Consider the following 13,165-nt stretch of genomic DNA (forward strand, 5'->3'; position numbering starts at 1 on the left):
AAAGACATAATGAGTGAGATTTATTTCTAAAAATTTATTGAGAAAACACCACGAAAGGGGGAAAAAAAAGTGCTGGAAAACGTGTCTTTATATCACAGGTCATTATGTTTCATTGAAAGAGAAGTCCGAACCTTACGTATCCAACTACTTTACTGCACATCAACTCCAGTCATATATCACCATATGGAAATTTCCAACTGGTGGAGTTGGATGGGAAACGAAGGCTCCATCCTAGACTCGATCGGTAAAGAACTCTTCTGATGTTCTTTTGGCTGGATTCGAACCCATGGACCTTTACGGCAATCTTCATTGTGGAAGACGAGCATCTTACCACTGCGCCACTCGGGCACAAATTACGTCTCCAACTGGTGCTCAGAGGATCATTCGCGTTTCGTGGTATCAAAAGTTGTTACATTTTTATTTTGGTCATGTAATATAGAGAAATATTCTGGTTTTTTTTTGTTGTTGTTTTTCAATTCCGTGGAACAGTCTCCACACCATCGAGGTTCTGATGGGCTGAAATACGGAGACATCTTTTCTATGGGAATCGACCAAGAAAGCCGCTTATTGAAGTTATATCCGAAATATTGTGATAACCATTCGTTACCAACCTAGTTCAATTGAATGGTACATTAATTCTCGAAAATAATTTTCACGAAATGCTTTGATAATTAAAGTGATTTCTCTGAGTTGCTCCGGCTATCATAACCCCCCCCCCCCCCATGAATATTAGACAGAAAGTTGATAAGAAATCAGATAAGCGCAACCAAGTAAAATTGCCGAGTGAATAATATATTCTCCCACGAGCGTCTCCTCAAACGATGTTTCTCCTTTTTATCAGAAGTGTCTGATAAGAAAGCATCTGACCCATGCACCACGCGTATTTCGTCTGGAGAAAAAATTGCTCTCTGTTGCTTCATTAGTGGAAAATCAAGTGTTTCTTCCCCATTTAAGCGTTGTCGTATCAAGTTAGCCTTCAGAGAATAAAATGGAATTAATTTATTACAACTATTTCAAATTTTAAACACCACAATTTTGCCAACCATGACCATGCGGTGATTAGTAAATTCGTAACAAATATTAAAAAATAAAATAAAACAATGAAAAAATAATTAAGATATCTTTGCATTTCAGAACGGCGACTGTAGAAATATCAAATCGTAATATTGAAAAAATGAATTTCAGAAACAAATTTTAGGCATTAATGAATTTTACGTCAATACGAAATTATGCAAACATTAATTAATTGTCAGAAAATTAATTATGCCAAGTATCGAACAATTATTGTCCAGCTGCTGTTCAAGAAACAACTGGCGATAAGCCAAAGTTTGGACCATCAATATAATGATGAGTAGGCGGGGTACGCGACACACTGGAATTGGTGGGATGGATCAGCGTAGGAAGTCAGTCGCTCTCTCGGTGTGCTTTTTCTCTCTCTCTCTCTCTCTCTTGCCATAGTTGCGACCTCATTCCAATTCAGGCCTTTTCTTATCTTTATGTGGACGAGAAAGGACCGAAAAAAAAGACTTTTTCATTTCATGGTAGGGTGGGAGAGAGAGAAGACCCCATAAGACTCTTTCTCTCTTCAAAACGGGACTCCAAAAGGTCATATCTATTGCGCATGCCCAACAAACTTCGCTCTCGTCTTCGTAGTAACCCTACTAATAAATTTTGCGCCAAGTTAAGTTTAAGAAAAGTTATATAAAGCCTCATTTGTTAAGTGTTTTATAAATTCTTCTGCTAATTTTTCTCCAGAATTAACGGTGATAACGTCGTACCTGAAATAACTGAAAATAGAGTAAAAATTTTTTTTATACCGGATTAAGCTGTAGTTAAATTTTTGAATTTCACAAATTTAAATACACCGCGTGACTGTGTATCAGCCCCTTTTCAGTCCTCAAGATGAGCTACAAAGCTAGCATTTTCAATGGCATATTGATATAGCTAGCACTGCATCATTTTAGTGGGTCTATTGAGTAAAAAACCCTAAAAAATAATAAGATTCTTCCCAGCTCTGATGGCAATAAACAGGAACATATATAAGGTCTGTTGCATAAGAAAAATCATACAAAATCAAGATATACAGTAAGGCCGGTATTACACTATAAAAGTTCATTGATAAAACTTGAAATATGCAACCAATAAGGGCATCGGTTGCATTTGCTCGAATGTAACCTATGAGCTTTATTGGTTGGATTTTTTGAGTTTTATAAAAAGATTTTATCAAACTTTTATTGTGTAATACCGGCCTAACAACAAAAAATAATTTATTCTTTCTTACAGAATATTATTCCCTCAGATGATATGCAATGGTCCTCTCGTTCAATTCATTTTCCAAAACAAGTAGAGAAAGCTTTTCCTGGAAGCTGTCTCAATGAACCCTACACAGCTTCAATCAGTGGTTCTCAACCTTTGGAAGCCCGCGGACAGGTAAATCTCTTTCGCGTAAGTGAAAGGCTCGGTCATACACACAACTAACGAGAAATTAATGGGAAAATGAAACTGCGAATCAATCACGGCCCGGCGTGACTAGTGTTAGGGCCCGGTACTGGGTCACGGCCCGGCGGTTGAGAAACACTGGCTTAAATGACTAATAATTCTCCCACGGAACTTCTACTTCAATATCGAAAACAGCCAGAAATCACATGGTGCAAAATCCGGACTGAAAGGGGATTGCAGCATAATTTTAATATTAAATTTACATATTGTGTTTCAGTTTTGAAAAGTTTGTGACAACACGTATGTAGAAAGCGTCGTGAACTGTAACAATTTCAGTTGTGCAGGGTTCACAGAGGTAGCTTCCAGAAAAAGCCTTTTCTACTTGCTTTGAAAAGTGAATTAAACGATGGGATCATTGCATATTATCTGAGGGAAGGTATTTTGGAAATGAATAAATTATTTTTTGCTGTACCTATATTTTTTGATTTTTTATGATTTCACTCCAAGCTCTCATGGAACGGAACTTATAAATTGGATCAGAATTACTGAATTAATTTTTTTTTCTTACCATCTAGGAAATGAGAGAATAAGATGCTCCGAAATAAATTTTAAATTTCTGGAGAGAAATTTTATCGTTAACCATTGCACGGTTTGGGATAAAATCATCATACGTGGTCTCCATTCGAAAAAGGTCTCATTTATTTTATTCTTTTTTACTTCCAGATTAGCTTAAATTTTTTTTCTCATCAGTGTATGTTCAATAAGAAAAATTGGAATAAGTATTTACGTTTGGTTTAAGAAATTTCTCTGGATACAGCTGTTACTTCCAGACTGAATCGCAGGTGTAGGATCCTGTGCCAAACGACAAAAAACGCGGCGACCACGGCTGGGCATGCGCGGATCCAAGGGCGACTAATTGTGTAAATTCGAATGATCATCCCGTATTTTACGAGTCAGTACAAATTTTCCCATATTATCCGGTGTTTAGAAGGGTCAGACAGGTTTCCCATCCCGCTTTGACAGTTTTTTTTTAATTTCTGCCCGCCTCTTAACAATTTTTCCAGAATTTACAGCTCCCGCGTTTTCCATTTTCTTGATTTTTGCCCCAACTTTTTTCACCAACGCTCTTCATGAATTTCTGCTCCCTCCTGCCCTTTTGGGCTTCCAGCGACCCTGGGGCCAGATACAGTAGTAGCGTATACAAGATTTTCTCAAAGGGGGTTTCACAATTTTTTTCTTCCCGGAGGGGTTAACGATTTTTACTGCAGAAAAGACACCATAATCTCGGCTCGGGGGGGGGGGGGATGCGCAATGACCAGATGTGTTTCGTTGGTGGGACAGCGAAAATATTTTGTTTGAATTCAAAAAAAATCATACGACCTTGAAAAATGTCACAATCACCAGTGAGGAAATCAATGGGAGGGTGTTGCTAGTTTTCCAACTGATACCCTTTACATTAGAGGTTCCGTATATTAACGTGGGTATCTGTCTATTATTTCAAGTTCAAGTGAGGAAGTGAGGAAATCAAGCCCATGCTGTTACTACAAAAATGCGTCATGCTATACCAATATGAACGTTTCTGACGAACACAAGAAATTTTTCATGAGTGAATGTTTTAGAAAGTTCACAATTACATATCATAAAATAGAGCAGAGATTCTTAATTTTTTTACGTTTACTGCACCCTTCAGAATGATATTAGAATTTAAAATATCTCGTGGCACCCCCCGCCCGATGACGAGAAACTTCGATGACGTTGTAAAATGATGTAACATATTGGTTGGGAATCAGAGAATAACAACCTATGAAATTGTCAGTACACAGAAACTACTCTTGGAAAAAAAATGAAATAAAAAAGTGCCACTTTTTCACCTGGTGATCGAAAATTAAACTTTTTTTAATTACATAAATATCTCTCCAATGGTCTCGTTAAGATATCCTATAAATTTGGCTGTATTTAGATAAGCAGTTTTTGAGAAAAACTACTAAGAGTACGGAAACTTTAATTATAACCACTATGTATATTAAATTTTAAGAGAAACAACTAACAACCGAAGACTAACATACAATTTTTAAAAAATTTTTGCATTTGATTTCCAATAGAGCAGGGCTTCTTAACCCTTTGCGTTTCACGTACTCTTCGTGCCAATAAGATGAAGGTCCTGAATCTCTCTACAGTATAATACTCATATTCAGGGCCGTCTTAAGCATCATGGGCCCCCGGGTCAAGTGATTTTTCTGAAGCCCTACCAGGCAAATGTACATGTTTACTCTCAACAACCAGATCTCATTTTTGCTAGTTCCTCTCTTTACTTGAGGCCCCCAGGTGGTGCCCTGGTGGGCCCGGACGGCACTGATGATACCCTCTATGGTTCACCCCGTATTAAATTTCAAACGTATTCAAACACATTGAAATATTTTTTTTTTAAATACGAATGTAAATGTGTAGGTGCTGTTGGTATATTTTTAATTGAAACAGCCCATATCGACAATATCGACACAACAATTTGATTAAGTAGAGGGGATTTTTTTAATTTTTGTAATTTGTTACAATGGACAATGAAAGGTAAAATATACAATTTGCGTTTATTTTCCTGTTACGACCCCCCCCCCCCCCCACTCACAAACCCACAATATTTGTCACCATCTCATCAGCAGTGCCAGTTTTTCTTAAGTTCATGCTCTGTTTAGAAAAAAAAATTGGGGCTCTTTATATATTGTCTTCTTTGAGGCAAAGGCATACGCAGGAGAAGGGGGCAGTTGGGATGTGCCTAAAATACAAGAAGCAGCCAACTTTGGGTCCCTGAAAAATTTTGGGCCTTGGGCATGAGCCCCGTTTGCCCATGTTAGAAACAGACCCTGTTCATTTGTACCTATAGAAATATTGGGTTTGATCGTGAGTCGCCCTTATGGGTGTACGACAGGCAGAGGCGCCGACATGAAGAAAATATTGGGGGATGGGGCTAAAAGTTACTGGTCGTCCCGTATATACTGTACTCGAGCGTGTACGCAGGATAGAGAAGGTGCATTGCATTGTTTTGGGGGGGGGGAATCAGCTCCCCTTACAAAATTATTGGGATGGGCTCACAAGGCCTCAGTCCCTAGGTTTTGGCACCTATGGCTACAGGTGCAGTCGCACCGCCGCTGTGGTGGTCGAGTGGTTATAGTGACGGACTCGCGATGCGAGGATCCGGGTTCGAACCCCACAGTGGTGGTCGGCTGAAGTTGGTTTTCTGTGGTTCCCAACTTCAAGGCGCAAATGCGAACCGATCTCCCCGTTAAAAAGTTTCGCCGCAGAGAGCAACAGGCCTACAACGTTACAAATATTCAATCATTACACTTCACTCACAATTTAAAGTATAGATGGCAGCACTGAAATATCATACACAACACTAGCTACACACTCAGACTGTTAGGTGCACACACACTTTGTTCCAGACTCTGCCACGAAAGCTGGGCTGGAAGAGTTCTCGGCAACGGGATAAGTCCGGTGGTAGAGACCCTGGCGTTCATTCATTCAGGTGCAGTCGCACCGGGTCGTGCGTTTTGGAGGCCTCACAGTTACGGTCTTACGGTAATAATAATTTCTTCATAAATTCTGAATTTTGATCAACTCTGGAATTCTGAACTTTCATCAATTTTGGAACTCAGAACTTCCCTCAATTTTGGAATATATATTTATATATATATTTCTGGAACTCTGAATTTTCATCTTTCTTTCATCAGGTCCTAACTTTAACTAGTTTTAAAAATATTTCTTCCATCAATTTAAAATTTTCTTCAGTTTGAAATTTTCATTATTATTTTTTTTTTGTTAATTTATATTTAAATTGTGTCTATTTTTTTGTATGGATATTTTTCAGCATTAAAATTTTTATTCATCTAAATGATATTTTTCCACTGTAAATTCTGTAATAATGTATGGATTTTTGGATGCCATTTCTCCTCTCCCACAGAATATATAAAATTGGGGCTAAAAGGCTACGAAATTATTAAAATTTCTCTAGCTCCGCTTTTAACCCTTTATATCCGACATTGTGAAAAGTAGGATAAGAAGAAAATTATAATAAATTGAAATAAAAGTATAAATGTAATGATAATATAATAAATAGTTATCATCGCAGAGCCCCGCATCTGATAAGGGTGGCCCTGGTTTGAGTCCCCCAATATTTTTGAGCTCTCTCAATAACTCCAATAACTTTACACGTATGCTGACATTTCCATTTTTATCATGTATCATTCACTTCCTGTTGTTGAGAATGAACACTATAGAGAGTAGGTGTCCAGCTGGTTTACCTACCTTCAAGAAAAACTATTTTGTTTTTGAAATATTCACGTGCTTCAATATATACCTACAGATATCTCGGATAACGGACACCTCGGCTTACGAATTTTTCGGCTAACGTTTTCTGCCTCGGCTAACAAATACGGATTCGACTAACAAACATTGAAAAATGCAACCAATAAGCTTATCGGTTACATGCGAGCGAATACAACCGATCAACTTATTGGTTGCATTTTCCAAGTTTGATGAAAGATTTTTGTACAAAACTTTAAAAATCCAATCAATAAGCATATTAGTTACATTCGAGCAAATACAACTGATGATCGTATTGGTTGCATTTTTCAAGTTTTATAAAAGAACTTTTCTAAAACTTTTATAGTGTAATTCCGGACCAAGGCCGGGATTACACTACAAAATCTTGATATAAGATCTTTTACAAAACTTAAAAAAAAAACAACCAGTAAGCCTATCGGTTGAATTCAATCAAATATAAACAAAACACTTACTGGTTGCATTTTTCAAGTGTTATAAAAGAACTTTTACAAAACTTTTATAGTGTAATGCCGGTCATACTGCTTTATGAAACTTGTCTTCAAATTTTGGACCGTCTCTTGAACGAACTAAATAATTTTCCATAGAAACCTAGGAATAATCGCGTTTCGGCTAACGAATGTGATTCAATTACCTTCGTTAATCGAGGTATCACTGTACTTTTAGAGTGAAACGGTCGAAGAAGTGCCAAATTTGGCACTCTTGTTCTTCAGCAACTCAGCTGACGATATGAATCTTTCAGTTATGGGATAGCTGGCTGCCGGAAACTGAAAAAAAAGAAAAGAAAAAGACGTTTAGGTTTTTTTTGCCGAAGCAGGCATTGGGCAGTATCAGGGACCGCCGGCTTGACGACAGCCGAGGTGCCAAATTTCTGTTGAGAAGCGCTCGCCTCTCTCGTTCCACCGACAAAACACAACAGCAGCGCGCGCTTTGCCGAATGCACGCGTGTTAGGTGTGTCTCTCCTCCACACCTAAAAAACAATAAATATCCATTTTTTAAATTATTAACTGAAAATTCTAGGAGCCATGAACGGATATTTTGTAATTTTTATATATGTGTTCGCTTTCTACTCTGGTAAGTCATTTTTATTGATTCTCATCTCGTTGATCTCTAAACACAAAAATTCTCCCGTTTGTAAACAATGATAAAAAAAATAATTTCTCTGTATTTCAAAAAAAAAAAAAAAGACTAAAATTTTAAATTTTTGTTTGTTACTAAAAATTAGAAATCTGAATTATATATTCCCTGAGCATTTTTGAGGAAAAAAATCTTATCACATATAACATTTGTTATGCATTTATTAAAAAGAAAAACAGCATAGGTATTGGCGGGAAATTTTTTCGATCAGTTTCATTAAGAGCGTGATCCATAGAGCAGGACTTGACAAAACCTACGCGCCAGTTCGCCACAGCGACTATAAAATCGATGTTAGCGTCTAAAATTTTTAATATTTGATTGCTAAATCAGCGTCAAAGAATGACACAAAATTTTCTGATTCCATAATAACGTACTCTCACAAGAAAAAGTATCATTAAATCTCGAAAAAAAAACCGTTATTTAGCACTGTCTTTCTTTAAAAAAAACTAAAGAAATATGTCTTGCGCCAAATATTTTTTTCTATTGGTGGAGCCCTGCCACAGACTTGAACTTGTATCAGGCCAATGGGCTCGAGGCTCCCCCCTTCAATATTTGACACCATAGGTGTGTCTCTCTCCACACCTAAAAAACAATAAACATCCATTTCTCTTAATTATTAAACTCAAAAGTTAGAAGCTGATTGACGCTGATTTAGCAATCAAATATTAAAAATTTTAGACGCTAATACCGATTTTATAGTCACTGTGGTGAAGTGGCGCCTAGGATTTGTCATGTCCTGCTCTATGGATCACGCTCTTAATGAAACTGTGATCGAAAATTTCCCGCCAATACCTATGCTGTTTTTCTTTTTAATAATGCATAGTTAATCATAATGCCTATATAGATATTTCTAGAGAATATTTAAATAATATCTACCTATATCCCATAGATTACCTACCAGAGGCCTCAGGCCCGTAGCCAGAAATTTCGTTCAGAGGGAGGATCACTTTTATTTACGCCTTTTTTTTTTCCAAGATTTGACTATCTTTTTCCATTTTTTCGGTCATTTCCTTACATTTCGGGGGGGGGGGGGACCAGACCCCCAAGTGTCAGTCCGCGGGCCAGATATGCGGTATTTCGTCGCTCGTGGACCGGAAACTTGTATATATAAGGTGACCATATGACCCTTATTTTACGAAAGATTTCCATAATTTTGGACGTCCGAACATTTTTTTATAAAAAATTTCCCGTTTTCTATTTATTTTCAATGAGGCTTACTTGAACTTTTGAAATCAAGAATTAAGACTTTTCTTTCATGACTTAGTGATAATTATCATAATTAATTATAGTCATATATGTAGGGTGCATAGGCAACAGGGCGTATAGCATTTTACTGGTGAACCGTTGATGTTAGAGGTATACTTCCAATTATAAAATGTATGGAAATCACGTGTAGTACTCAGATATGCCATTCATATTGCAAAGGGTTGTATAGTTATTAAAATAAAAAAGTTAACTTTTTATATGGACATCCTGAGCTCAGAAACCCAATTAGAAAGCTGTTGTCCCGTCTCTTCTGTTCTGATGCCAACTAAAAAAATTCCACGTTTCTAAGTGCAATATTTACTGAGATATTCGAATTCGAAAAACAGAGGAAAGTTGGGAAAAAAACAGCATTAAATGCGGGTAAAACCGCGTGATTTGGATACTTTTATAATTGGAAGTATGCCTCTAAGATCAACGATTCGCCAGTAAAACGCCATACGCCCTGTTACCTATGTGTGTGTGTATATATATATATATATACATATTCATCTCAAATATTTGTCAAACATATAGGGGAGAGTGGGGTAATGCCGCCACCTTAAGACAAAAACATTTTTTTGGACTTTAAAGTAACTGAAAAATATATTTTAATATTTAAACACATTAATAAATCATTTCTGTACCTTATGCTATTTTTGAAAAAAAAAAAATTCTTCTGTTATAACTTAGATATATAAAAAAGAAAAAGTTTGTGCAAAGTGGCGGATTTGCCCCATATAGTGGGGAAATTCCGCCATAAGGTAAATGTATTAGATACGGTTTTTTAAAAATTAAGAATGTCACAGGGAGTATACCAACACCCCCTAAAGAAGACCCCCCTCTTTTTTAGGGGGTGTTGGGTATACAGTACATAAGAACGTAGTGGCAGATAGCAGCACTACCAAAGCCTCCTAGATACTACTAGATACTTCTAGGAGGCTTTGGCACTACACACAACAAGCATTACGCAGAAACAAACTTCACCAGGGCTAGCCACGTTCAGAAGACGGGCTCACCCGAGCTAAACAGCAAAAGACACACAGAAAAGGAGAGAGGTGACCCAGGCCACGTGCAGAAGACGGGCTCACCCGAACCTGGCTCACCCGAACCGATCAACCACAGACTGTGTGGAGAGAAGTGGCCCAACACCTGGGCTGGCCACATACAAGCAAAGCCGCTTGTAAGTTTTGCATACAAGCAAAGCATACAAGCTTTGCATACAAGCGACGGGCTCACCCGAGCCACCTCAGCCAAAATAGTGACTGAAAAGAAATGACTAAGAAGAATTGTGGCCCAGGAACTGGTTTATGGAAAAAAATAATCGAATCTCAAACAAAAATCTTCAAAGGCGCGGTCTTCCCGGTCTGGCAACCCGGCCCTCCCCAGCACGATCCAACCCACACGGGTAAACCCTTTACCGTAAAGGGTTTACATCCCAGAAACAACAGAGCCCGTGCGTGTCTGGTTTGACGCAGGGTCTTTTTCTGGCACAGCTGAGAGCTCTTCAATTGTTTTTTAATTATCTTTCCGAAGATGTGCCTGGTTGAGAATTAGTATACAGGTACTCTGATACTGAAGGTTTTGCGATGGTTAAAGTTGAATCTGCCGTTTCCGAAACAGCGCTCTCATCTTCAATAAGTACTGGTTGGATTAGGCATTACGGCAATACCGCCACATGGCGGAATTGTCCCGCATAGGAGTGGCGGAATCACCCCATTACGACATTATTGTATTTTGGACCCTGACAAAGTACTGGACGAAAACAAATGAAATTTTTGTACCATGTACCTGATAATGTGCAGTATTTGTTTATATTCTAGCAAAACTGGGAAACATTCACCTTTTTTCGAATGTCACAAGTTTGATAGATTGTGAAAACTATAGAACAATGAGGAAAATTTACTTATTTTTAACACCACACCAGTGCCGTCTTAACGCATGGGCCCGCCCTGACACGGCCCGGGGGCCTCAAGAGAAGAGGAGCCTCAGTAAGTAGTAGTTGAAATTTTCGAGAATTTACCTCGTAGGGCCTCAGTAAAATCACTTGCCCGGGTTGCCCATGCTGCTCTTAAGACACACTACACGCAACAGATGGAATGGTTTGCACTGACTGAAGCTTCCCGCGTCTCCCTCTAGGGCAGTGTTTAACTCACTCGCGCCTAGCACTAACACGAGAGCCAGTAGAATGGGGTGCCGGAATTGCCCAGGGTGGCGGATTTGTACCACCCTCTCCTACGTTTTGTTTGGTGAATTACAAATTTTTCACCCATTGCGTCTTGTGGAAACTCCCTACTTCCAGGCATTGGTAATTTTTGAGCAGTTTAACGATGGCTGGCAACTTTACTTGCCTGTGACAATTTTTTTGGCTGTAATTGGCAAGTTTACTTGCCTTTGAATTTTTTTTTTTTTTTTGCTGTTATTAGGATCTCAACTTGCATTTGACATTTTTTTTGGCAATAATTTGCTGTTTTATTTTTACTGTTTCCCGTATTTTCTTCATAAAATACGGTCAGCCTGGATGTTTATGTTGTGTGTATTGATACTTTTCTACCGGAACACCTTTGGCGGGCCGTAGTTTGCTCATCACTAGCCTATGGCATGCCCCCCCCCCCACATCGAGGAGGCTGATCAGGAAGTTCAGCTCGGGTTGATTTTTTTTTAAGTGAAAGTTAAACTGACATAACATGAATGAATGAACGCCAGAACTTTGCCACTAGACTTATCCCGTTGCCGAGATCTAAACTGAAATAACAGTGATAGTGACATTACAGCGAATTTCTGTGAGAGAAAAGAGATTCATCACAAAAAGTGAAACGCTTTCTTTTTCCTCCAACTGTCAAACTCAGTGGCCTTCAAATATAAATACAACGCCACAACAGGCAAAATTGCATTGTGGTGGTGGTGGGATGTCGAAAGAGGTTCGGCCGTGTAAGGACAATACCTACTAGATACTACGTCTACTACTAAGCTATCTAGGAGATCATCATCATCAACAACCATTTTCAATCCACTGCTGAATGAAGGTCTCCTCTAAATTTTTTCATTCTGCTCTGTCTGATGCTTTAGCCATCCAGTTCACTCCTGACATTTTCCTGATCTCGTCAATCGATCTTGCGTGGGGACGTTTAACACCACGGGGTACCACTCTAGAATACTTATGATCCATCTGTTGTCTTGTCTTCTTGCAATATGTCCAGCCCATTTCCATTTCAAACGTTTGATTCTTTACATGATATATCGTGGAGGATTACGGCCAAAAACCCTCTAAAAAAAAGAAATATGAACTCTGTCAATCTAGGAGATATGGTAAGGAAATAAAGTTGGGTGAGGGATTGGTTTGGACGGTTTGTGTCGGACAAAGGCAGTTTATTACCTTTCCTTACCCCCCAGTGACGCCGCACCTTCCTGGCCACATGAGAGTTTCGCACGCGAACGCAAGTTTTGTGACGTCACAGTGCCAGCTCCTAATTGACTGCGCTGTCATAAAACTCAATTTCTTTTATTTTGAATAAAGTAATTCAATTACATTGATGTCGGATTATTTTATCATGAGTGCAAGCTGTTTTTAATACAAATGCAACGCCACAACAGGCAAACTGCCCAACGAGGTGGCTGACTTAAGAACATCATGGATCCCCGAGCCATTTTTTGGAGGCCCTACCTACTACTGCTACACCACACATGCGGAACCCCCCAACGAATCGGTACATGCGGGAATGTGCGTGTACGTGTAGTGAAACCTGACGTGAAGTTTTTTTTTGTTTCTCTGTAATGCTTGTTATGTGTAGTGCTGCCATCTGCCACCAGTTTTCCTAACTATGAGTGAAGTGTTATGATTGAATGATTTATCGTTGTAGGACTGTTGCTCTCTGTGGCGATACTTTTTAACGGGGAGATCGGCTCGCATTTGCGCCTTGAAGTTGGGAACCACAGAAAACCAACTTCAGCCGACCACCACTGTGGGGTTCGAACCCGGATCCTCGCATCGCGAGTCCGTCACTATAACCA

General features: G+C 38.8%; 1 protein-coding gene across 4 annotated transcripts in view; it reads left to right on the top strand.

Moving 5' to 3' along the window:
• The first annotated feature begins 7,513 nt into the window (after nt 1-7,513).
• The window catches only part of LanB1 (laminin subunit beta-1), a 169,827-nt gene continuing 164,175 nt past the window's right edge, over nt 7,514-13,165 (top strand). For 3 of the 4 annotated variants that reach the window (XM_089239264.1, XM_089239265.1, XM_089239266.1), the window contains exon 1: nt 7,637-7,849. In XM_089239264.1, the coding sequence (XP_089095390.1) occupies nt 7,801-7,849 (49 nt within the window). In that variant the 5' untranslated portion in view covers nt 7,637-7,800. Of the gene's footprint in view, nt 7,850-13,165 lie in introns of all 4 variants that reach the window. The other variant, XM_089239267.1, reaches the window with a different exon arrangement.

Source organism: Pholcus phalangioides, unplaced genomic scaffold (genome assembly GCF_987345545.1).
Source record: "Pholcus phalangioides strain wild (caught in Gottingen) unplaced genomic scaffold, Ppha-v1.0 ptg000011l_1, whole genome shotgun sequence".
Classification (NCBI taxonomy): Eukaryota; Metazoa; Arthropoda; class Arachnida; order Araneae; family Pholcidae; genus Pholcus; species Pholcus phalangioides.